At 44.7% G+C, this 26,351-nt stretch overlaps 1 protein-coding gene across 1 annotated transcript in view; it reads right to left on the reverse strand.

The window, feature by feature from the left end:
* Nucleotides 1-26,351, reverse strand: part of NOP2 (NOP2 nucleolar protein) — a 95,711-nt gene that overhangs the window by 57,402 nt on the left and 11,958 nt on the right. The window contains exons 2-5 of the mRNA XM_078651556.1: nt 3,469-3,592; nt 3,180-3,222; nt 1,901-1,986; nt 813-1,060 (exon numbers count right to left, since the gene is read on the reverse strand). Of these exons, the coding sequence (XP_078507682.1) occupies nt 813-1,060; nt 1,901-1,986; nt 3,180-3,222; nt 3,469-3,574 (483 nt within the window). The 5' untranslated portion in view covers nt 3,575-3,592. The remainder of the gene's footprint in view (nt 1-812; nt 1,061-1,900; nt 1,987-3,179; nt 3,223-3,468; nt 3,593-26,351) is intronic.

Genomic DNA, 26,351 nt, shown 5'->3' on the forward strand with positions numbered 1-26,351 from the left:
ACACATTGCCTTTGGGATAGGACTGTGTTTGTGCAAAGCTACGACGGGGTGATCAGGGGTTATCTAGAGAGTGTATCCTCCCCCTTACCCTGACTAGAAGCAAGGATCCCTACTTGGACAAAGTTACCTACTCTTGACAACTAGAACCCCCCCCATTTCTAACAGTAAGCAACACACGTGAGAGAGCAACATGGATAATGGGTCAGCACACAAGTGAGAGAGCTGGAAACACATGTACTCTTATAGATTGTTTAAGTAAAAAGAAAAACTAGTTCCCTATAAGTAAACGGCGTTTACAACAAATCTTTTACCCCGCAGGTGTCCGCACTGACAACAGTTGGAATAGTAAATTCTACTATTCCAACTTCCAGCGCCCTCCCTCCGCAAGTCGTTGTTCCGACTTGCGGAGTAATGGTATGCGGAATCACAACGCGGTCGTTGTAACGACTGCGTTGTGATTCCCTGCGGGGTAAAAGAATGCAGGATTTAAAGGTATATTCGGAAGGCATGAAGCCAGCCAATCAGACAGATGGTAAGAGGGTCTATACTCTAGGGGAGGGACAAGGATCAACAAGCTGGAATAAGGAAAACCAACTAATAAAAAGTAAGCAAATAAGATTGACAATCAAGCCAACCAATGATTAGCAATGGGAGAGTTGTAAGCCCCTGAAAATTCTTGGTAAGCCCATACTATATCTTTCGTAACCAGATGGTAGGCTTGACCTAAAAACCAAAGATGTGGAGGAACTAGTTATATCAAATACAATACCAAGTGCTACATAGCGTGACACAATAAACAATCACATGCTCACCTCTTCCCCATCCTCATCTTCCTCGTCGTCTTCGGATGACGCTCCATAATCATCCACCATATCGTCATCGCTCCCTTCCAATAAATCTTGCCCACCCTCAGATCCTCCCTCCTCCTCTTCAGAGCTTTCTTCTTCTTCTTCCTCTCCCTCCTCCTGTGGTCTCTTCCTCTTAGCTGGCTGGAGCCACTGAGCATTATCGTCTGTGTAGACACCTCCTTTTGGAATCGGTGATTTATTCTCTTCATCTTCTGCATTAGGAATAAGGAGAATGTGCAAAGTCAGAATAAACTACATTACACAGATTGTCAGTGGTCTTTCAGAAACCATGGTCTGCCCACTGAAAGAGGCATTGTTCCTATGTAATGATTACTTGCAACCCCCAAAAATTATTCTTAGCCAGTTTTTACAGCTGAACATCTGCATTTACCTGGTTTAGTCTCATACAAAGTGCATAACAACCAGGTGAAAAACACTCTTTAAAAGGGTCAAGCTTCCTCAAGGCAAACTCCAAACATACAGTTTACCTTCCATGGGGTAGGAAGGCAGTGGTGGCTCAGCTCAGATGCAAAGCATATATGCTGCACAGTGAGGGGTTAAGTTAAGATCACTGGTCATCTTAATCACCCAACAGATAAGTAAAGGGGCTTGTATGGTTAGTGAAGTGGCATTGATGGATGTTACACAAGTATGCTCTGTCGACTTTGGAAGGACCCAAATAATAGCACGAAAACTACAAGACAACTTAGGACGGGGCCTCTTTGCAGATATCCTAATTTTACCTACCCCAAGTAAACATCAATGAAGCTCTGGCACCATGTGGGCTTTGAACGCAGAAGGGTTATGCACAGCATTCCAACGTTACTCAGATTTTTGAAGGCTCCATCAAATGTGACTAAATTAAAGAACTTGACAAGCCACACTGCTTTGCTACACTGACACCACCCCATATCTCCTTTCAAACAAGGGTCAGACATCAAGCTGACACTGTGTGAGCACAGGTCGTTTGACTTTCCCATCAAGGAAAGCAGCATACCCAACAAAACCGCACTCGCATATAACAACTCAGAAGCAGAGAGCCCTTCTCTCACCTTTGCTAGCCAGTGTCCGTCCAGGAGCAGCCACTTTTTTGTCAGCAGAGGGCTTCACCGTCTTGTCATGCTGCCGCTTCTGTGCGCTGTTGAAGAATAAAGGCAGCAACATCACTCCAACTGAGCAGACCTGATTTCTGCCACGTGTACATAGACTAACACTGATTGAAGAAGAAAACACCTGCTGGCCTAATGGAATTTGGTAAAAGACCCCAAGATGGGTCAAGGAAAACATAATAATGATATACGTTAAGAATAATTACAGAGGTCTAAGGATATAGTAAGGAATTTGTAGTCATTAAAAAGATAGTAGTAAATGCCTGCAAGTCAGTGGAAAATATATTTTTTTTACCAAAGCCTTAAGAATGTATTTTAGTCTTCAGACCTCAGTTCCCTGATTTGGACGATGAATGAAAAAAATGCTGTGGCGGGTTCTAGCCTTTCCTAAATTTTTCAATGAAAATTGGAACTATGCAGACTTGATTGCAGACCATCTGGGGTGCCTTTCACATGCATTGGCCAAACTAAACCAAACTGAAATTACTCCAAGAGGAGCATACTTTAGGAAGGGTAAAATAACAAAACATTTAGCACAGGTGGATGGAGGAAGAATGGGGACTGAGCTCCAAATATACCCAAAACAAATAAGCAAAATGGCCTTAAAAGCTCTAGCATTACATTGCACTTCCTCTGCTTCTTTTGATCTCCTGTGTTGGTCTCACTCCATGTTTTTGACAATTATTTTTCAAATACTGGTCTACTTCCTTGGAGTGTGGCATTTTGAAAAATAAACTATTTTCATTTCGCCGTGCTCCGGGTAAGGTATATCTAGACTGTCAGGCAGGCACAAAAATTCAGCATACAGACAATCTCTCTGTTATATTGGAATAAAAGAGGGTCAAGTTCCACTAGATAATAAAATGGTTTCTTCATAAAAATGTAACAAATCAAATGGATAAGATTTTTCTTTTTTTGGATGTTTCCAAAACGATTTTGAAAGCACTTCTGCTTTTAAAAATCCTAACTCTGGGTCTTGATTGATTCCTATGCTTCCTGGTTTTCACTTCTATCATGTCTTTGTAATATATACTCAAATACAGTTTACTTTTAGTTCATTCAACAGCACCATTAATCCCCAATTTCCTGTAAAAATCACTACGTCGGTTATAGGTGCTTAAAGAACACAAGGAGACAACATTAAAGCAAATATGTTGCATAGACAACTCTAGCAAAATGTTTGCGTACAAACAGCAGAATGTGAGGAACGACAGAGACTCACCGTTTCCTACCACGACTTGAGAGTCTCTTTGGATCGGAGTCAGCTGGAGAGAAGGAAAATAAAAAAAGATTTAAACAAACATCGTCAAGCCAACGGGGGTATTTCTTTGATATCTAATTTGAGATAAACTTTACTGAATATCCCAATAAAGGGCTTCTTAAAGGGAGTGTCATCCTAATCAGATTGGAGTTATATGGAACATCCAAATCTAAAGCAAATAGATATCAAAATCTTGGATTATGCTTGGGGCATGGAGGATTTAGGATTGTAGAAGGCGTGTAAAACTTACACGGAGGTAGGAAATTAACCAGTTCTGTCTCGGCTCCCTTCTGCTTGCGGGATTTCCGCCCTGGGCCACGTTTCTCCTTCTTAGTGGGGTCTAGTTTGCGCCCCATCTTGATGGTACAAGGTGCCTGCAAAAGAAATACGAACACTTTTATAGAATCATACTTAAAAGGATTAATTAATGAGGATGCATTTAGAGTTTCAATTTGTAATTTACCAAAATAGGCTCTTCAGTCATGGGGTCTATGCGAGTTCTGTAAAGTGTAGACCACCAGCGAGCAGGAGGTTAACATGTTAAAAGGGTCTCTGCATAAGACGGGACTTTGTGTTTCAATAAAAACTATGTGAAATGATTGTAGTAAATTATGCACTACGTTAATAGGAAGCTAGCTTTATTAGAAACTGAAAAGTCCACAGGATAAAGAAGCACAAGACAGAGAATAAAAAGAAGGAAATAGCATTATTCAAGCTTGTCAAGAGAAGTCAGAGAACATGGTGAGGAAAAACAAGCATTAAAACCAGCAACAAAATAAATGAGCAATATAAAAATGATTAGAAGAAATCAAGGGTGATATATAGAGAAAGGACTGATGTGTGCTACTCTTAGCAGAGGATTTAGCCAACAGACAGAAAGAGCACTCACTCTAGACTCCTCTACTCTCTTGGCTGCTGAAATTAATTTTCATCCTCAAAACAGTGTGTGAGGTGTATGGTCTTAATTACTTTTTTGGGCGATGGGTTGCCAGTAAAAAATGAGATTTTCAACATATTTTTTGTACTGGAGTAAGCACAACCTGGTATGTCATATACACTACAAGTTACAGTGCCTGTAGAAAGTGTGATGCAGCATGCTGTACTACAGGAAAACGATTGAATTAAACAATCAGGGTGACCCAGCTGTAGAGAGTTCCCCTAGTCTATCCTAAATTATATCACTACGATAGTCGGCATCTTCTGCATGGATCTTAGCAGTAAGGGCAGCATCGGTCTTATGACACAAGGTAGGCCATGTGATTTTTGATTAATGGAGAGGCCAGTTAGCTCTTTGTCCAAATGAAACCCAAATTTCAAAACACAGGCAATGGATTAGGAAGGGTGGTGTTGAAAGACAAAAAGCAATAGTTCCAAACAACAAAATATGGTGTTTAACCACTAATAGATCTGTTATGTCTATTAAACATGAAGGAATTTCCAGCCAACCAGGTTGTGATGGCTCCAATATAGTCCTCCCGTGCTTAGGATCATTTGTCTGAAGTCGTATGTTTATAAAAATGAAGCCAAAAGACTTCGTAAGGAGGGATGGTAGCATCAGGTAGACGAACAGGAACAGACTTGAGAATGACCAGTTTGGCCCAACACAAGACTAAGAGAAAGATCAAAATTATGTAAGGAGACAGTGTCACAACATGTTGCCTATTGTAGAGACAGGACGTCACCTACTTAAGTGCTGTTCCCTTGAGACCAACATTTTCTAGTCTAGATAACATAGAACAGTGAATCACTACATCAAACGCCTCAGAGAGTTTCAGAAGAAGCAAGGCAGCCGCATTCTTATCCCCCAGAACGATATGGAAGTTATTAAGAACAATTAGAAAATCTGACTCTACAATCCTCATTTGGAGGATTTAGACCGGGTGCTAGTGCTCAACATAGCTTTGCGAGGGCTCGATTCACGCCAGGTTTTGTGATAACAAAAATGTAAATGAGTTCCATTTAGATTTACAACACATAAATTTTTCTTATGCGGATATGCTGAAAATCTGGTATGAACCCGCCCTGAACCAATGACAACCACTCCTGGTCTAGCATGTCTTGATTTTGTGGAAATGTCAAGAGAATCATAGTGATCAGCAAAACGAAAATACACCTGAACAATTCTAGGAGGATGCCATTACCCTATGAGGCCTAGCTAAAATGATCCTAAGTGGATTCCAACTACAAAGGGCACTTTTAATACTATGCTGGCATCTCCAGTTACCGGTACAAAAGGGGGTGGTGATGGACGGAGCATCTGAACCAATCAAACACTCACACCCAGTCAAAAGATCTGGGTTTGATCCATCACCGTTCTTTAGCCCACTCTGCCACCCCAGTTCAGACATGGCTATATGCAAATCAGTCTGACCCTGTGCCTCATGGGAACAGTCCAGCCCGAACTGCCAAGCCATGCCTTCCCTGGACCGGAAACAAGCTTCCGAGGACCGGTTTCTGGCATTTCAGCCGTCTTCAGCCCGGCTTGCTTGAATCCAGTGGCAAAGTGAGCAAGGGACTCACGTCTGAGCATACCCTGCCACACTTATGGCGGCCAAAGCGGTACAAAAGGGGGTGGTGATGGACGGAGCATCTGAACCAATCAAACACTCACACCCAGTCAAAACATCTGGGTTTGATCCATCACCGTTCTTTAGCCCACTCTGCCACCCCAGTTCAGACATGGCTATATACAAATCAGTCTGACCCTGTGCCTCATGGGAACAGTCCAGCCCGAACTGCCAAGCCATGCCTTCCCTGGACCGGAAACAAGCTTCCGAGGACCGGTTTCTGGCATTCCAGCCGTCTTCAGCCCGGCTTGCTCGAATCCAGTGGCAAAGTGAGCAAGGGACTCACGTCTGAGCATACCCTGCCACACTTATGGCGGCCAAAGCGGTACAAAAGGGGGTGGTGATGGACGGAGCATCTGAACCAATCAAACACTCACACCTAGTCAAAAGATCTGGGTTTGATCCATCACCGTTCTTTAGCCCACTCTGCCACCCCAGTTCAGACATGGCTATATGCAAATCAGTCTGACCCTGTGACTCATGGGAATAGTCCAGCCCGAATCCGGTGCCAGGATGCTTGTTTCCGGTCCGGGGAAGACATGGCTTGGCAGTTCGGGCTGGACTGTTCCCACAAGGCACAGGGTCAGACTGATTTGCATATAGCCATGTTTGAACTGGGGTGGCTGAGTGAACTAAAGAATGGTGATGGATTAAACCCAGATCAGTTGACTGGGGGTGTTTGATTTGTTCAAACGCTCCGTCCATCATCCCCTTTTGTATCGCTTTGTTCGCCATAAGTGTGTCAGGGTATGCTCAGACGTGAGTCCCTTGTTCACTTGGCCACTGGATTCAAGATAGCCTGGCTGATGAGGATTATGAATCCGAAACCGGTCCCAGGATGCTTGTTTCCGGTCCAGGGAAGACATGGCTTGGCAGTTCGGGCTGGACTGTTCCCACAAGGCACAGGGTCAGACTGATTTGCATATAGCCATGTCTGAACTGGGGTGGCTGAGTGAACTAAAGAATGGTGATGGATTAAACCCAGATCAGTTGACTGGGGGTGAGTGTTTGATTTGTTCAAACGCTCCGTCCATCATCCCCTTTTGTATCGGCATCTCCAGTTACCGGCAGTGCTCTACAAAAGAAGGGAAACCAAAGCCCAAAATGTCGCACACTGCAAGCCAAAAAAATGTAAAGGCCTTTCACATGGCTTAATCAATAAAGTACGTTACAGGACAATTGTGCCACCATATATTGAAAACAATATGGACCACCCAGTGGATAAATGTTCATTCTGCTCCTACATCCCTCCAATCTTTTCTGTGCGTACCCGTAGCTCAAATGTACTTAAGTTTTACATATCAGTGGCTTGTGATCAGAAGCCACTTCATACTACTATGTTGTTTAAAGACATGCAATCTATATTGTGATCCCTTCCTAATGTTTTAGTATCAGCAGGTATGGGAGAGTAGAATACATGTCACCGTAGAAGCAGACTTCAATGACGAGGAAGGTGGATTATGTGGTGTGGTTCAGCGACCTCACCATATAATAAAGTCAATCTCAAACAGGTCCAGATAGGTTCTTTAAGAAACCGCTCAGTCTTGGGTAGCTGTGGCACAGAGCAGTCCAGATTACTCAAAGGAACATTTGTAAAACATTTAGGAGTACCAAAACAACAGGTAAGAAACGCAGCACAATAAAAATCTGACACCAACTTATAAAAATAGCATATATTATTATCTTTAAATGGACATCAAAGCAACAAAAATGTTCCAAGGGAAACCAGAGATGTGATTTTTCAAAATTAAAATAAATCGCTGTAGCTCAATACTTGAAATGCAATAAATCAGTGCACGCGGCTCTGCAGTTTTAATTTGACTAGCCATCTACTAGAACTCTCTTGAATGGGCCACAACGGCTTGGGAGCCAGTCACAGGGACCACTTCAGTACAGGGAGACAGTTACCTATTAGGCCCAGCACTCTCAGAGTCCCTTTCTTGAGGGTTTCCAAGGCCTTCCCTAAGAGAGACTTATTAACATTAAAAAAGACTTAGACTTGGCAAGAGGGTTTATTTCACCATGTCGAGTTGGCAATTTGGGAGCTACCGAACTAGGCTGCAGTGGCAGGTTAAAGTCATGTTTTCATCTCTGTCACAGTAGGGGGTGGAACATTTAAGTGTTGCAATTGACTAGTGACATTTAACTTACTAGCCCTGGGTACCTCTTATACAATATACTTGGGACTTTTGGTTTAGTTACATATGGCAATTATATAAACATAGAGCTTCATTCAGCATTCCCCTTAAACAATTCTTTTAATTCAAAATGTACCAGATAAGTTCAAATCATCATAAGTTGTAGTAATACACATTAATTATTCAAACAGTGTGTCAGCAAGGGGCAATGATATCTTGATCCAAAATTCAAAGAGTCAAAAAAAGAGTTTAGCAGCAAGATCGCTATTCAGTTATCCCAAGACCCATAATTTTCACTACCTCTGTAAAACTGTGGGATAGCGCTCCATTCCGTGGTGAACCCTGATAAGTTTCCACCCTACTACTCGCGGTGGTTGTAACAATCCAAACGCATGTCCTCTCTAAACAAACTCTTATTGTAATGTAGAATGTGTGAATAGCAACGCTGGTGGTAGGTGAATTGAGCTGTACTAGCACCCCAACAAACTAAGAAGTTGCATTTGATTGACTCACACTAAAATTGAACACTTTGATACATATCTTTCTTTTGATTGTGCAGTATTTTATCATTTGGGAACCACTACTACTTACTATAGCTCAACATATGGCAATTAGGTATTATCCAACTGTGCCCATACTTCAAGTTGTCAGAGCACATGCATTGGGCCTGGACAGTAGGCCCTAGTGCACTAAAGTCGAAAAACCAGCAGCACCTATTCCAAATATTTGGGGAGGGGATAGATAATTCAAAAAGAGACATTTTCCTACAAAGTGGAAGTCTTGTCAGTGTTGAAGACAGAGGTGAAGGCATCTATAGAGACTTGCCTTTCCCCTTTATTTCAAACTTGTTAGGTTGGATCTCGGGTGTGGGCTCGTTTATCTCTAGACCTGTGCGTTATTGACCAGATCCATTTTGCTCCCTTGAGTTAAGAATTTATATTTTGATAATCAAGTATGCTTGGCTTGACCTTAGATTTCAGCTCGGGATTTAGTGTGGTGTCAATTTTGTTTAAGCACTCCTGCCAAAACGCTCGAGTGTTTTGAGGACTGAGCCTAAGTTTTTGCAATTAATTTTTTGTGCTACTGAAATCAGTAGATCTTTTGAGTACTAGAGTAACTTGCATTTTTTTATATTCTGGCATAGCTTGTATGCTTAATGTTGCAATCACTGAAGTATTTGAAAACTTTTTCGGATCACCAACATAGATTATGTTTTAACATTCTAGTCTAACCAGCATCAGATCCGTAGGTAGTTAAATGTGATGTTTTAACTTCAGTATAGGCAAGATCCTGCTTAACATTAAGAGCTGTTTCTTTAAATGTTTATTTATTTTATATATCGAATGAAAATTGAAGTGCAAACAAGAGGTCTGACTCCACACTCAAAGTCTTTTTACTGTATGGAGTAGGAGTACTGCCTAGTTCCACCGGCCAAACGAAAGACCTGTTGCCAAATGAAGGCTATCAGGTTATGAGAATCCTGCTAAGTGTTTTGAGCGTACTGTGAAGTTTTTTTTTTGCTAATTTAAGATGCTACCTTCATGGATGTCAAATTAAATGTCATCTGTATATGTTTGGTAATATGTGGTACTGAGCGATAACCTGGGGTCAGAGGTTTAAGATGGCAATAAGTAATGAGGAGAACGGCATCCCAGAGGACACAGCAAGGTTTGTTTTTTGTTAATAAAGTGGACAAACCGATTCCTGATCTCGTCTCCACTTGGTAAGAAAGACTGGCATCCCAGAAAAGCTATTTCAGTGACTCTCTCCACTTTTTCCAGAATTTCCTGTATGCTGTTGTGTTTTATGGTGTCGTAGGATACAGAGATGTAGAGTAAGCTTAGAATTTCTTATAGGAGTGCATTGAGAGAAAATCAGATCTGGTCCTATATTAGTTATGCAGTTTGCCCCCTCATTGGTTTGAAGCCAGGCTCAACATTGGACTTAACGTACAACTGCCCTCTGAAATTCTGTTGGGCGACCTCCCCTCCAAGATTTTGCTTATTGAAGAGACATTTTAGATGGGTCTGTAAAGTGCCAATTGAGGGTTGGCTGTATTTTTCTTAAGCAGAGTAGAGAGAATGTTGGATTTTTATCTAATGTAGGCCTGCTGTGTGGGGAAAACAATTTTATTTATAACCTCTTAGTAGATTGTGGAAATTGAGTATTTTAGTGTTGATGCCAGGCTCATCTGGAAGATTGAACCTTTGTTTTCAAGGGTTAACTAAGCACTTATTCAAGACTTAATGTGGTATAAGTCGCAAGGGTTGAACAGATAGTGGTTCAAAGGGACGGAACACAGAAGACTATGAAATATAAGAAAAACTATCCTCAGAGAAAGTAAATACATATTTGATTAGTTGATTTATGATGGCATGGGCATTCTTCAAGCCTTCCAGTTCGCCCGTTTCCCAGGTGATTTTGAACAGCTCCTTCAATGACGATGATGCTTTATGGTTTTTCTTAGCCCTTTAGACATATGCAGGGTTCTCAGTCTTGGGGTAATTTGGTTTTCTCCACTTGCGTCTCGGTTTCCTTATCAGTATGATATTCTGGGTAAAATCACTGTTGATCGCAACCACTTACAGAATCTCTACATGCTCAAAATGATCCACACTGGCCAGCAGTCTCCATCCTGGACAAATTTGTAAGCATCCCTGCTGACATTTTCTCTGGTCACAATGAATTTTTTTTAGAAGAAGCAATTGATTTCAATCTCCTTCAACACCAACTAGATAGTAACCACGATGGAGCTTGCTCCATATTCCCCTGACAAAGGGGAAGGAACATGGCAGCATTAGCCCAACCTCTAACCTGCACTAGCACAATTAGGGGATGCTGGAGAATAATAGGAGGTGGCAGGGGCTGAAGCACAGTAGAGAGAAAATAGGTCAAGAGGCTCAAGATCCTGCTCTTCCCCTTTACTGCAGACAAAACAGAAGGGCCCACAGAGACGGAGCGTCTATGAGGCCTTGAGAAAAGGGAGAGGTAACTCATGGGCATGGCACCATGATACAATGACCTACGGATCTACTTTAAATGTTTGGCTCCTTTTGTTTAAAAGTCATAAATAGGTTTATAGTCCTTCTTTACTTTAGTGCCTCACCTTTAATTTTCAGCTATTTCTGTAGTGCTCGTTAGTTCAAACGTATTCAATATTGTGCCTCCAGAAGCTCCCAATACGGAAGCCAAGTGATCCAATGTTGTAGGTTAGTGTGTTATTGACATTTTTTCAAATATGTTGCTGTTCACTGATACACTACCCAAACTATAGTCTACAACAGGTGGAGGCAGAATTGTAATACAGGATTTCATATCAGGGACCTCATTGTTTCTTAACCCCAAGTGGGTTCATGATCCCCAGGATGGAAAGCCTATCTGTGAAAATTAAAAGAGATCCCCTTAATTCTAGTGGTCCCTTCCTGCCTCAACCAGGTTTGAGGGAACACTCTGAAACATATGAAAGGCCTTTGCTTGGGCCAACTTAAAACATATAGTCCCAGTAACCAGAACGGTTGAACATGCTCATCGTACAATACAGGTAGCCACAAGGTGATTCAAGTGTAAGCATTTCAGGCAAAAACAGACAAGCTTCATCACAGTTTCAGTCCATGTCTTAGTTTTATTTTTGAGCCCTTGTGATCCTTCACAACAGCCAAAGACTCGATTTATTTCATATAAAAATACTGGCATTATTTCCGCCAAGATTTTCTGTGTCCAGTGAATCTTTGTGAAACAATTGTTTTCAGTTACGAAGGTAAACTAAATTAGCAATTTTTGCTTTTTCAGGCCTAAACTCCGAGTACATTCCATTACTTTGTACAATACGTCTAAGATCTCTCTCACAATCACGGCAACCCTCAATAGGTCCATGCCATGTAGGGAAAATCTCCCCAGGTAGCCTGCACTTTACACAATCAGTTAAGTTACTTGAGGCTGCGTTCCATAATCTGTCCATGGTAGGGTGTACTTATGGTACCTCTGTTATGCCTCAACAGTGGCTATGTTCATTTTTCTTTACCAGTGGTTCATGATCCTTTCCCAGTCGGCCATCGGTGTTAACTACTAATAATTTAAATATTAGTGACAGCGGGTTGACATCAGAGGCTTAAGTGCATTAAAAAAGTATGTGAACTATGATAAGTGTAATAGGGTTGGGGATAAGCAAGTTTTGGGGGCAAGTAAACAAGAAGTATGGGAACAGTTAGTGAAAAGTTTAAAACAAGCATTTACAATGCAATGGTTTCGCCTTTGGAAAAGTTAGAGTTATTGGCATTGTATATGCCAAAATTTGTATTTATGTTTTTGTTTCTAAAACAGATAAGTAAATGGCATTGTCATTTACATTGCCATTACCTTTTTTTTTGCAGTCCCTTCTCTTCACTTGCCCTCTCTACACATGGACCTGTGCAGAGAGATCATATGGAGAGAGGCATGTGCAGAGAGGCCGTGTGTAGAGAGGCTGTGTGCAGTGATAGCGCATGTTGAGAGGGCATATGCAAAGAGGAGAGGACAGGATACAGAGGTAGTGCAGGAATAAGAAAGTGCAAGAAGTAGTGGGAGAGCAGAAAAGAGTGGGAGAGCAAGAGAGAGGGCAGAAATAAAAGGGAAGGGATGAAAGAGGCCAGGAGTAAGAAAGAAGAAAGGTCAAAAGGAAGCGAGGGCAGGATAGAGAGGGAGGGCAGGAAGGAAGGAATAGAGGCAGAAGAGAGAGAGAAAGGGCATAAAGGAGTGTGAGGGCATGAGGGAAGGTAGGAGGGTGTGAGAAAGGCAGAAAGGAGAGGGCAGCAGGTTAGAGGGAGTGCGGGAAGGAGAAGGAGGAGAGAGATGGAGGACAAGAAGGTGAAAGAGAGCAGAAGAGAGAGGTGGAAAGGGAGGGCAGTAGAGACTAAGAAGGCAGAAGAGAGAGAGGGATAACAGTAGAGAGAAGGGCAGAGGTAATAGAGTGAGAGAAGGCAGAAGAGATAGGGAGGTCAGGAAAGAATAGAGCAGGAAGGAGGGCAGAAGCGAGAGAGTGTTGAAAGAAAAGATAAGGAGTGCGGGATAGAAAGTGTAGAGAAAATGTGGATGTAGATGGAGAGTGAAAGGCAGGAGTGTGAGAGATGTAGAGGGAGGGCGAAAGGAAGTGAGATTGAAACAAAGGAGAGAGATAAAAGAGATTGAGGACAGTAAAGTGAAAGAGATCAGAAGAGAGGTGGAAAGGGAGAGAGTGGGAGAGAGGGAAAGGGAGGGAGTGAGAAGGAAGGATGTAGGGCAAGAAAGAGAGAGGGTAGAAGGGAGAGAGGGGGCAGGTATTAGTGTAGTAATGTAGACAGAAAGAGGAAAAAATGTGTGAAAAAGTTGACAGTGCCTCAGGAAAGCAACACCATTGGAGTTTGCAGATGTGTTCTCATCACATAAGGAACACCATTGGAGTTTGCAGATTTGTTGTCACCTGCACTCACTTTCTCATCATAAGCACTGGTCAACTTATAGCCTCTACACATGCCCTTTTAAACATGCACTATTTGCACTTGATCTCTCTGTACTTGCCCTGTCCGGAAAACACCCTCTCTGCACACGCCCTCTTTACTCATGCCTTCTCTTCACTTGCCCTCTCTACACATGGACCTGTGCAGAGAGATCATATGGAGAGAGGCATGTGCAGAGAGGCCGTGTGTAGAGAGGCTGTGTGCAGTGATAGCGCATGTTGAGAGGGCATATGCAAAGAGGAGAGGACAGGATACAGAGGTAGTGTAGGAATGAGAAAGTGTAAGAAGTAGTGGGAGGGCAGAAAAGAGTGGGAGAGCAAGAGAGAGGGCAGAAATAAAAGGGAAGGGATGAAAGAGGCCAGGAGTAAGAAAGAAGAAAGGTCAAAAGGACGCGAGGCGCCCAGCTCACCTCACCATACACAGGGGTCTCAGAGCACACACTCGCACGTTTATCTACGCCTGATGGGTCAAGTAAGGGCACACCCCATGATGGGGACTCGTTGGGTGGATTGCGTTCTGCTGACGTCACTCTCCGGGTTGCTGACCGCTCTCCAGCATTGCTTGCGTCACCCTAGTCCCTGTGGCCTGCAGTCCGCTTAAGATGCGGCTCCAAGGTCAATTCACCAAAATGCCTGGGGTAGCGGAAGTGCCTTTACATTCCACTTGACCTTCACTTACACATACATATTTATACATATACAAACACACACTCTGCCTACTCATTTACACTCTTACATAAACACACTTAAAACTGCCAGCACGCACACAACATACATATATATAAAAGCATTTTTCCCCTTACCTCAGCTGCGAGGGAAAAGCATTCACCAGCTATAAATATGGGGTCGTTGGAGCCCCCCTCTGGGGCTCGACGTCCTGAAAAATGGCCCCTCTGAGCCTCAACAGGCTCTCTTCAGCGTTGGGGCGACCCACTGCCATCCGGGGCCGCCCTGACTCTCCATTTACTTCACCAAATGCCCCCCAGAGCCTCTCAGGGCTCTAAATACAAAAAAATGGGGCGGGGAGCCTCTCCGGGCTCTGTGCACGTTGGGGCGACCCACTGCCAACCGGGGCCGCCCTTGAAGCCCTCGTGGCTTCACACACCCAAGGAACGCGAGCTCGCGCTACTGCGGGGGAGGGGCTTGACCTTCACTTACACATACATATTTATACATATACAAACACACACTCTGCCTACTCATTTACACTCTTACATAAACACACTTAAAACTGCCAGCACGCACACAACATACATATATATAAAAGCATTTTTCCCCTTACCTCAGCTGCGAGGGAAAAGCATTCACCAGCTATAAATATGGGGTCGTTGGAGCCCCCCTCTGGGGCTCGACGTCCTGAAAAATGGCCCCTCTGAGCCTCAACAGGCTCTCTTCAGCGTTGGGGCGACCCACTGCCATCCGGGGCCGCCCTGACTCTCCATTTACTTCACCAAATGCCCCCCAGAGCCTCTCAGGGCTCTAAATACAAAAAAATGGGGCGGGGAGCCTCTCCGGGCTCTGTGCACGTTGGGGCGACCCACTGCCAACCGGGGCCGCCCTTGAAGCCCTCGTGGCTTCACACACCCAAGGAACGCGAGCTCGCGCTACTGCGGGGGAGGGGCGGACACCGGCAATGTGTCCCGGCGCCCCTCCCTTTCGTCGGCTCACTCACCGGCCGGCGGCTCTCTCTTCACTCGGGGCTCTCCCTCCAGTCGGGGAGCCTCACGGGGGGGGGGGCAGGCACCGGCAATGTGCTTCGCGCCCCCTCCGCTCGCTTCTGAAGGCCGCTCCTCTCGCCGCAGGGCTCCCTCCGCTCACGGGGGCCCTGCAGTCCAGCTGCCATCACTCTTCCTCCTCTTCTCCCCGGACCCGGCGGTGATTACCCGGCACTTCGGAGATTCCCTCGGCGAGGACGGGGTCGAACGGCTGACTCAGCTTCCGGATCCTCGCTGGGGCGGCTCCACTGCTGTGGCCCAATCCGGTCACGGCTCCTGCGTCGAGCCTCCATACACGCCCAGCTTCTGCGGGCAAGGCATCGAATCAGAGCGCGGCTCTCGGGACAGGCCTACTGCAAACGGCCAATCAGAGCGCGCCTCCTGTCAACAGAGGACCAATCAGGTCGCGGCCCCTTCGTTTCTCTCGCTTCAGCTTCTGATCACTTTCAGGCCCCCGGGCCGCAGCGGTGAGAACACGGGGCAATGCCGGGTGGGCACCGGCTCTTCAGTTAGTTAACAATCGAGGTGGCCACTCGATCGGGCCATAACAGGACAGCGAGGAGGGGGGAGGGGGGACGGCGGGAGGAGGGACACAAGGCAGGACAGCAGCAGAGGGGGCGGGAATGGACAGCGCATCTGAAATCACTTTCAGTGAAAGGGGAGGGAACGGAAAAAACGTAACTCCGCCCAGGGAAAAAATCTCGGGAACGCCCCCGAATCTGGTCCGGCCTTGACGGACAGATCCGGCACTCAATGGCTAGCCTCCATTTATGGAGCTAGCCAATGAGAGCCGGGGGACGTTCCCGAACTCCTTATAGTCAACAAAGGATTTCACCTGCGCTGAGCGCAGCCTTTCGGCAGGCGAAACCCAAAAAAGGTAGGGGAGCGCAGTTCCCTATAGTTCCCGCCCAACTCAACCATTACTTAGCATCCAATCTCAGACAATATTCACTGCTCAACTGAACAGAAATCACCCATCTCATTTCATCCCTTCATGTTAGTTGTCAATGCAAGCCTTAGTTTTAAACCATAATAGAAAGCTAAATCCCTTCTGGAGCTCTACAAACATCTTGAGTGTCACCTTCTCATATTCACCTTTCAAATTAAATATCCTAATTTTATCATTCATATAAAACTAATTGAATTTGACAGATTACCTCAACCAAGTGCTTCCTGCGGTATCTTCCACTCATTACTTTATTGGCCTTTCAAATACTGTGTTATATCTTCACCATGTGTCAGATTTTCTGAAATCTTGCCCTTGTATTTTACTTTCATCAGTCTCACTAGAGAGCATGTTCTGCTCGCAAACAACAAGCCTTTAAGGTGAGAAAATATCCAATTGTTGACCATCACCATTTGTGCAGAATAGTAAATTGGAATGTAAGACAAGCTCAGCAATACCACCATTTTAAACACTGTCCTCTAAAACAATGACAGTCACATTACAGAGACAGCATGTAAATTGATTAAATATGAGAAATTAGTCACAAAGAAAAACAAGCATTGGCAAAGCCAATATGTCTCGCCTATGTGAGATCTATCAGCTTTGTTAATGCTTTTTTTTTTACCTGTCTGTATGTTATGATATGTCATTCTATAGTATGGTTTGGCCTGCCATTGAATAGTATGGTATGGTATGGTCAGTCTTTGTATGGAATGGCATATCATTGTGTAGTATGGTATGGCATATGATGGTATTTTATAGTATTATATGGTATGGTCTGTCACTGTACATTTTGGTTTGGCCGGTCATTCTATGGCATGGCCTGTTATTGTATGGGATAATCCATATCCACAACTTAGTCGGCCTAAATGGCTGGCAATCTCCCTGAAAACACTAAATGTATTGCTCGAATACATTTAAATCCTGAGCAAGATGACTTAAGAGGTCAAGAATGTGTTGCTGTGATTCCTCAAGCAACTGACATGGCACTGGTTTTAAGTAAGGAGCTGGGCTGGTGCAACTTTTATCTCTCCGATGATGATCAAACGTCTTTCACAGATTTGTTAAAGTTAATAAACGTTTTTTGTGAAGGACCTTGGAACAGAAATCAACATGTCCTCGGGAGTCGGGACGCAAACTCAAAATATAATAAAGAGATATTCTGCATTTTTTGCCCCATTAATGGAACTGTGTGTTCCTGAGGAAAGAATTTCATCCTATCCAGTGTCTCTGCTGCAATTTTGGCAGTGAAGGCACTTCCAGGAGACTTGTGTGATAGGTCTTTTTAATGAAAAATGGGTGAATAAGGGACAGCAAGTGAATGGATTTTAAGTTGGGCGTATAGATCCAAAAGCAAGCAGAAAGATTAAAACTTTGTGGAATGGATCATTAGATGATAGACTGATTCATAAACCATTTGATGGACAAGTGAATGGAAGGTTTCATAGGTGGATAAATTGGTGAACAGACGGAAGGAGAACTCAAGAGATAGGTTGGTGAAATGGATGGATGAAACATTGATTCATTAACCTCTGGATGGATAGACAGGCGAGTGACTGGGTGGATTTATACATAGACAGACATGTGGATAGACAGATTGATTGATGAAAAGACAGGTGAGGGAGTTGGAAGATTGAATAGTCATACTCCACCTGGAAAGTTCTGTATACGTCCTTGCACTATATAGCACACTTCTGGGGGCTTCTCAGGCACTAGATATGTTTCTGAGATTTTACACTAAACAATTATTCTCAAACTATACGATTACAAATCAACTGTTATGTTATGTTATGTTATCATAAGCTTATAGAGCGCCTTATCACCCGGGGGTATCTAAGCGCTATCAGCGGACACAAAACACTAGTGAAGCACACAGCCACCCGATCAGAGAGGCCCCCAAGCCTCCAGGAAAAGCACAGTTTTCAGATTCTTCCTGAAAGGGAGAAGATTGGTTTCTTTCCTGAGGCTAGCTGGAAGGTGGTTCCATGCCTGAGGAGCAGTATTAGAAAAGGCTCTGCCACCCTTAGACGCAAGGTTAAACCGGGGGCAAACCAAATTACATGCCTCAGCGGATCGCAAGGCCCTACTTGGCACGTAGGTAGTAAGTCGTTCCTTAATATAGCTTGGAGCTGAGCCATACATGGCCTTATGTACAATACAAAGGCTCTTGAATTTCGCTCTTTGGGCAATTGGCAACCAATGAAGCTCCTGTAATGGGGGCGTGGCCCGAGTTTGCCTGGGTTTATTGAAAATAAGTCTGGCGGCATCGTTCATTACGACTTGTAGCCTAAGAGATGTTTTGGTAGGCCATAGTATAAAGAGTTCCCGTAGTCCAGGCGAGCCAATATCAGGGCAGAAACCGCGAGCCTAAGGGTAGAGAATGATAACAGAAAGGATAGTTTCCGAAGCTGGCGCAGTAGGCTGACACATGTGCCCAGCACCGCCGACACCTGCGGAGTCATGGACAGTAGGGCATCAATTCTGATGCCCAAACTTTTTACTGCCACTGCAGGTTCTGGGTTTACACCCTTAAAATGTGTGTATACATGATCAGAAAAAAACATCACTAAGGGATTTGGTTTAAGGTGCATGGCACAGGTCACTCTCCCTCACAAACCCCTCCAGTGGGTGGGGGGAGGAAGAGACGTGTGCTGGGCAGAGAAGGATTTGTAGCAGACCTCTTAATGGGAGAGAAAGAAGCCGAGCATTTACCTGGGGATCGGAGCAGCTGTCCCCCCTCAAACATGCATCTCTGTGGCTGGAAATGCAGCTATCTCCGATTCAGACATTCCCTGCAGATCCCCACTGTAACTGCACATATATTTACTCAAATGTCTGTCCGATTTGAGCTGTTTTCCAAGGGTCAGCTCGCAAATGTAGTCTTTATGAATTGCAGATTCGGGGCCCACACTGACCCCAATAAATAAAACAATTTTAACGCATGCCTATGGACATTTTAAATGTTAAAAAGAGGGACGATGTTGGCTTAAAGGGATGCAAGCATATTAAGTCACAGATTAAATAAAGCACGGTCACTAGCACACATATTAAAAGACATGGGGAGCTGCCAGCACGCTAATTAACATCGCTTGGCGGGAGCATCAAATAACTAAATACAAATGCTGCTATGTATGGCAGTCACGTTTGTCTGTGGGCGTTCCAAAACAAATGTGCCCAGAAGTGCAAACATTAGAAAGCAAGCAGCTTGGTAGCGCCCAGCAGTTGCCAGGTCTCGAAAAGTGAACTGAAAAAAACATCCTTGAGCGGACAAGGGTAGAGGCATGGGACAGCAAAGGGGCACAATGAGTAGGAAAGAGGGTATTTAGGAACACGCACAAGCACCCCGCCTCCTGTAACAAGCATTGGCAGAGCCAATAGGTCTCGCCTTTGGGACCATAGAAGTGTTTAACCATGCAACAGTTGATGTTGTTGCACCAAGGATATTATGCTGCCTAACTAAATACTTATAAGGTCCCAAAGGAGAGACCTATTGGCTATGCCAATGCTTGTTATAATTTCTGTTAGTGATCCAATGTGAGATTTGAGAAGCCAGTAGAACACTTCCTTAAGAATGTCCAGCAGACGGAGAGAGAGTATGAGCAACTTCAATTCGTTGCTCTTTCTTGGGAAAAAGGCAGGGCCACCAAATAATCTCAAGATCGGGCAGTAGTCCTTTTCGATAGAATTAACAGTCTGTACTCAAAGGTTTCAGCTATATGTTGTGGAACATATTGAAATATGAGAAAAGTTGCTACCCACACAAGCGAAAAATAGAAAACAGGACAAGTCAGTGAAGAAGTCTTTTTCTTCCCGAAAAGGTAGTAGAACACAACTTTTGCCCAGCGTGGAACTGGGAAAAGACAAAGCCTACCGCTCTTCAGCAGTCAAACTTGCATGGTTCAGTTCTTCACATGCTAAATCAAAAAGCCAACCAAATGAGTAACATCACAACTTGGATGTGTTCCACAAAATTCTTTTTCGCCCTCTCCCTTCTGCAGCACTGTGCAGAATATACGCAAGGCAAGATATTGGCAAAAACCAATGAAAACAAAATGTAAGTCAGGGAAGTCAAAAAGAAAATGGATTTTGTCAAATGAGAACTAGGTCTAACAATGTGTTCTGCAAAAGGAAGTATTCAGGAAAAAGAGGCGTCTTGTATCCCAAATTATGAAACCATCAAACTGCGGGTCTGTGAGGTCAGAAAGACGGACCATCTAAGGGCCTGATTATGAGTGCCCAAGTAAATTGCGATGCCTAAACAAACGCCGATTTGTGCAGGGGTTGCAAGTAAAATATGCGCAAAGTTTACTGCAGCGGAGTGCGCCCTTGATTAATTGCTCACTTTGCCACTGGATTCAAGCAAGCCGGGCTGAAGACGGCTGGAATGCCAGAAACTGGTCCTCGGAAGCTTGTTTCCGGTCCAGGGAAGGCATGGCTTGGCAGTTCGGGCTGGACTGTTCCCATGAGGCACAGGGTCAGACTGATTTGCATATAGCCATGTCTGAACTGGGGTGGCAGAGTGGGCTAAAGAACAGTGATGGATCAAACCCAGATCTTTTGACTGGGTGTGAGTGTTTTATTGGTTCTGATGCTCCGTCCATCACCACCCCCTTTTTGTACCGCTTTGGCCGCCATACGTGTGGCAGGGTATGCTCAGACGTGAGTCCCTTGCTCACTTTGCCACTGGATTCAAGCAAGCCGGGCTGAAGACGGCTTGAATGCCAGAAACCGGTCCTCGGAAGCTTGTTTCCGGTCCAGGGAAGGCATGGCTTGGCAGTTCGGGCTGGACTGTTCCCATGAGGCACAGGGTCAGACTGATTTGCATATAACCATGTCTGAACTGGGGTGGCAGAGTGGGCTAAAGAACGGTGATGGATCAAACCCAGATCTTTTGACTGGGTGTGAGTGTTTGATTGGTTCTGATGCTCCGTCCATCACCACCCCCTTTTTGTACCTTTATTACCTTTCAGCATGTCAAACCTGACAGAATTTAAAGAGTGCCAAAAAAACCTATAAAATAAAAGGGTTGTATCCGATATTCAAGCAAAGCTCAGCACTGGCAATATCTATCGAACAACTGGGGGTCAGGATGTATCCGCTGCGATAAGCATCCGATGCACCATTGGGCACCCACGATGAGGGCCTATATAGGGAAAGGAGATCTCCTGGCCACGCAAGAACCACTTGGATGCAGCTCATTGAACCTCAGATTTAGTCCAGGGGGCAGCATGTGCAGTCACAGCACTACTCATGCTCAGTGTTGCTGGAGGACTTGAGCTTGCCTTGTGAATGCCTCTGAACAGGACAGTTGCCTCTATTACTACGCTTAGCTTGCTAGCTGACAAGCCCATCTCCGGGAAGAGAATGTAAAAGGTGGGATCAATACTTTCATTAGATGTGCTCTACATCCTACACCAAAGTCAGCAGGCACATTTGACGAGCAGCTACCAGTAAAGCGAAGCGTGAGATACCTTGAGGGATGAATGCATACATTGCGCTGGAGAGATGAAATCAAGGGATGCATCCATTAAGGTTTATTGTGAATGAGTGAGGCCTTATAGTCTGCTGCTGCCTGTCTGGATTTCAGTTCACACCATGAACGCAGGGATGCATCATATTTGGGTGAATGTTGTGTTCTGGCCAGGCAGTGCGGTACTCTACGTTCCTTACAGAAGCCTCCTCTGTGCTAATACACCTGATGGCAACTTTGTCTCTGCAGAATGTGGGGGAGAAGCAATAGGGCAGTAACCAAGTGGTTATAAATTCAGTAGAGCTTGTCATACATCACTCCCCTTCCGACTGAGGGGCCTCTGACAACATTCCCATCACATCCCATGTTCTTCCCGGGACCACTTCCAAATCACTTTGTTATGTCTCTGGTTACTCAAATGTTGGCCCATCCATCATGGGGCCATGGGGTTAGGCTGAATCGGCTAGACACTCACATATGTGGATATACCATCACCAACTACGTAGTCTACATATCAGAATTTGCACAAGGGTAGTGACGTGATTAGGGTTGGACTCCATATCAGTGCTAAAAAAAAAGACTAAAAAAATCACGAGCTTGGCTAGCACTGGGCCCAAGATGCAAACAGTCGGAACCCGTTCTAACACATTTCCTAGAGCGAGAAGACTGGTGATGGGACCGTCGTCGTCACGCATGCGCGTAAAGTAGTAACCCCCATCCTGCCTCTGTGCGAGCCATGTATTTTCATGGAATGACTCCCTCTGAATATGCCAGCAGTTATTCAGTAAAAAACAAATGTTTATATGCATGTGTTTGAGGCATTTGCATAGCACGAACCTCGCCAAAAGGCAGCATGACAATTAGCAGAATAGCTTGTGAAACTATTGCGGGATCAAGACTTTTGAAGGGATTACTAAGAAACGGGAGGGGAAGGGATCCCCGCGGCGGTCTGCTCTGGTGATTGGCTGGACCGTGCCACAGTTCAATCCAACCCGGCGATAAGCACCTGCAGAGAGCATTTTTGCGTGAAGCCCACCAGTGTCAAAAAAGGTCTCCAGCATTGGCGCTATTGGAGGAGGAATTCTATCAGCATTACCGCGCGAGAGCAGCAAAGGCATCCATCACACATGTGAAGCAGATAACTTTTTTGAGAGAAAAATACAAAATAGTATTTTGGATTCCAGATTTATTCACGCTCAACTTGTATGTTGCCATGAGCAGAAATATTTCCTTTCGTGGTTGTGGAACTGTGTTAGTTAGGCAAACGAGCAGGAAAGATCCGGAAATGCACGTAGGCTGACAGAAACAGATATCAGCACGAAGCGATGGACACAGTGTGCATTATGGCCATACAGGCCCGATGTGGAGGTAAATAGGATGTTCTTCATTATGCCACCTGCAATTACAATATTTACAACAAGGGGTGGTGATGGACAGAGTCTCTGAATTAAGCAGAATACTCTCACCCAGTCAAGAGATCAGGGCTAGATCCAACACCGTTTTTTAGCTCATTGCACCATCCCAGTTTCAGAACCTGGCTGTATGCAAATTAGTCTGTCCCTGGCCCAGTGCATCATGGGAACAGGGCAGACCAGACTACAAAAGCCAATTCTTACACTGGGAAGGAAACAAGCTTCCGGGGACCGGTTTCTGGCATTTCAGCCGTCTTCGGCCCGGCTTGCTTGAATCCTGATGGTGCAATGAGCAAGGGACTCACATCTGAGTATACCCTTCCACGCTTAGGGTGGACAAAAATATTTACAACAAGGGGTGGTGATGGACAGAGTCTCTGAATTAAGCAGAATACTCTCACCCAGTCAAGAGATCAGGGCTAGATCCAACACCGTTTTTTAGCTCATTGCACCATCCCAGTTTCAGAACCTGGCTGTATGCAAATTAGTCTGTCCCTGGCCCAGTGCATCATGGGAACAGGGCAGACCAGACTACAAAAGCCAATTCTTACACTGGGAAGGAAACAAGCTTCCGGGGACCGGTTTCTGGCATTTCAGCCGTCTTCGGCCCGGCTTGCTTGAATCCTGATGGTGCAATGAGCAAGGGACTCACATCTGAGTATACCCTTCCACGCTTAGGGTGGACAAAAATATTTACAACAAGGGGTGGTGATGGACAGAGTCTCTGAATTAAGCAGAATACTCTCACCCAGTCAAGAGATCAGGGCTAGATCCAACACCGTTTTTTAGCTCATTGCACCATCCCAGTTTCAGAACCTGGCTGTATGCAAATTAGTCTGTCCCTGGCCCAGTGCATCATGGGAACAGGGCAGACCAGACTACAAAAGCCAATTCTTACACTGGGAAGGAAACAAGCTTCCAGGGACCTTGCTCACTGCACCATCAGGATTCAAGCAAGCCGGGCCGAAGACGGCTGTAATGCCAGAAACCGGTCCCCGGAAGCTTGTTTCCTTTCCAGTGAAGAGTTGGCTTGGTAGTTTGGTCTGCCCTGTTCCCATGATGCACTGGGCCGACTAATTTGCATATAGCCAGGTTCTGAACTGGGATGGTGCAGTGAGCTAAAAAACGGTGATGGATCAAGCCCTGATCTGTTGACTGGGTAGGAGTGTTCTGATTAACTCAGATACTCTGTCCATCACCACCCCCTTTTTGAAATTAACCTGCAATTACAATAATACCAGAACCCTCGTGGGACCAGATCAATGGGTTCAAAGTGATCATTTAAACAGAGCATTTCCCAAAACCATGGAAAAGATAAACAGTGTGTTCGCTCCATTTTAGAGTAACCACTAGGTGGCGTGCCCTCCCTTGGTAATGAAGACAGCAACCAATTACGGTCTGGATTTTGTGCAGTCTGTGAGGTGACTTCGTGCTGTAAGAGGCTATTGGTGCTCAAACTGTACCTCAGGGTGTTTCAAATACACCAAGCTCCTTCCGTCTAAGACTTCAGCAGTGCCCAGACTCCGAAAGTCGAGGAGACTGCTGGTGAAATCTTGCCATTTGATGCCCCACAATGGCAGATCGTGTACCAGCGAGCTTGCAGACTAGAAACGAGAGCAGCCGTGCAGGAGTGAATAACTAAAGCTGATTTGCGATGTACGCGCGCTGTAAGGGTGCCCGCGAGCGATGCGCTTAATGAGCCAAGACGGTAGAGGAAAGCCAGATGGCGCCTGTGCGCGTAACCGCACGCTTTAGGCCACACAAAGCGTGTGGCCGGCTTTTTGAAGCCCAATTACTAAAAGTCTCACCAGAGCAGCGTATGCGCTGGCTCGGGTGAGACCTAAAAACACGATTTACAGGCCTGTTTAAAAAAACAGAGCGGCGCTGGTTAAAATATAACCAATTGTGTGAATTACTTTTCAAGAAAGAACGAGCATTTGCAATGCCGTCTGTCTCGCCTTCGGGACCTTATATGTATTTAGCTATGCAGCACATTACCCTGGGTACTGAAACATCTACTGTTCTTTAACATGGATGGAAAGTAAGCACCAAACTGCGTGACACGCCTGGTATGGGAACACATGGAGAGAAATATTGCCTTTCAGCAGGAAATGGTATAGTCGAAAGCTCTGTTTTTAATATAAAATCAGGGCCTTCAGTGGTCATATCACTGAAAACACAAAATTTGAAAAAAATATGATTGTCTACAGGTGCTTGTGGAAGACAATTTCTAGGACTGGAATCTAGAGATTGCTAAAGTGATTCTGGTATTTTACTGACCTCTGCTGGTCGTTTTCTATTAAGAAAGTTTAATAGAGGCAGCTGAACAGAAACAAAGTTCCTAAGCGGAAGCAGACAAGTCCTATGGCCGATCTCCAGAGCCCACAAAGTACATTCACATAAGTATATACTAAAATATATAAGTATATACTAAAGTATATACAAGAGGTCTCGAATGCTCGACCTAAAAAAGTAGTCCTTACAGATGCTAAAATGGTGACCAGTGGATTGAGGTATTTGGTCGCTGCTCTAGGGGACCACTAAACACATGACAAGCTTTGGCAAAGTCAATAGGTCTCTCCTTTGAGAGAGGTATTGGAGTTTGTTTTTTGTCTTGTTCTACAGTAGTGTAGGTGTATAGTCAGTCAGTATTGTGGGGGGGTAGTCCGGTATCATTAGCATAATGCTGTCATGTTTCTTTGGCCCTGCTGTCACGAACTGACAAAATTCGCCCATTTTTTTTTTGCAACCACTACTTAATTTTCTAACCTTTAAGGCAGTGGGAGAATTTTGCCTTATTTTGTACAGGAAGCATCGAATCACTTTGCTTGCTTGGCAAAACAAAAACATACAATTACGCCTACTAGGACATGAGAGGAGCAAACTCAGTTTGAGGTGCACTACAGAAATATTTAGCGTTATCACAGACAGGTGTTTTTACCAAATGGAATATACTAAGTGGCACGATCCAGGGGCCTTTTGTCCAGCTAGGCTGGCTCCCCCTAAAAAACTGTATAGCTGCATAACTGAAACGATTTCTGCAGCAGACAGCTTGGGCTGATTAAGAGAAAAGTTCTCAGGAAGAGAACCAGTGCTGCAATCACCGAAACGCATTAGCAAAGCATTAAGTCTTGGTTATTGATTTTAAGCTTCTGTAAGACAAAGGCAAAACAAAGGCAGGCTCATGCAATGTGGTGGGAGCGTGTTCTGTGCATTAAGGTTTAATGTATAGCACTGAATTAGTAAACATGCATGTGGGTTGGCCACCACTGTGATTCCTTGCAACCCCACCCAGAAAGCAGGGGGGCAATAGCGGGGAAGCTCATGCAGCAGTCTCACATGGAGAGATATTCTTTTCATGTGCCATAGGAGTTTGTCAAATGGAAACTGACCATGTTTCTTGTCAGGAGTCTTG

Source organism: Lissotriton helveticus, chromosome 7, assembly GCF_964261635.1.
Source record: "Lissotriton helveticus chromosome 7, aLisHel1.1, whole genome shotgun sequence".
NCBI lineage: Eukaryota > Metazoa > Chordata > Amphibia > Caudata > Salamandridae > Lissotriton > Lissotriton helveticus.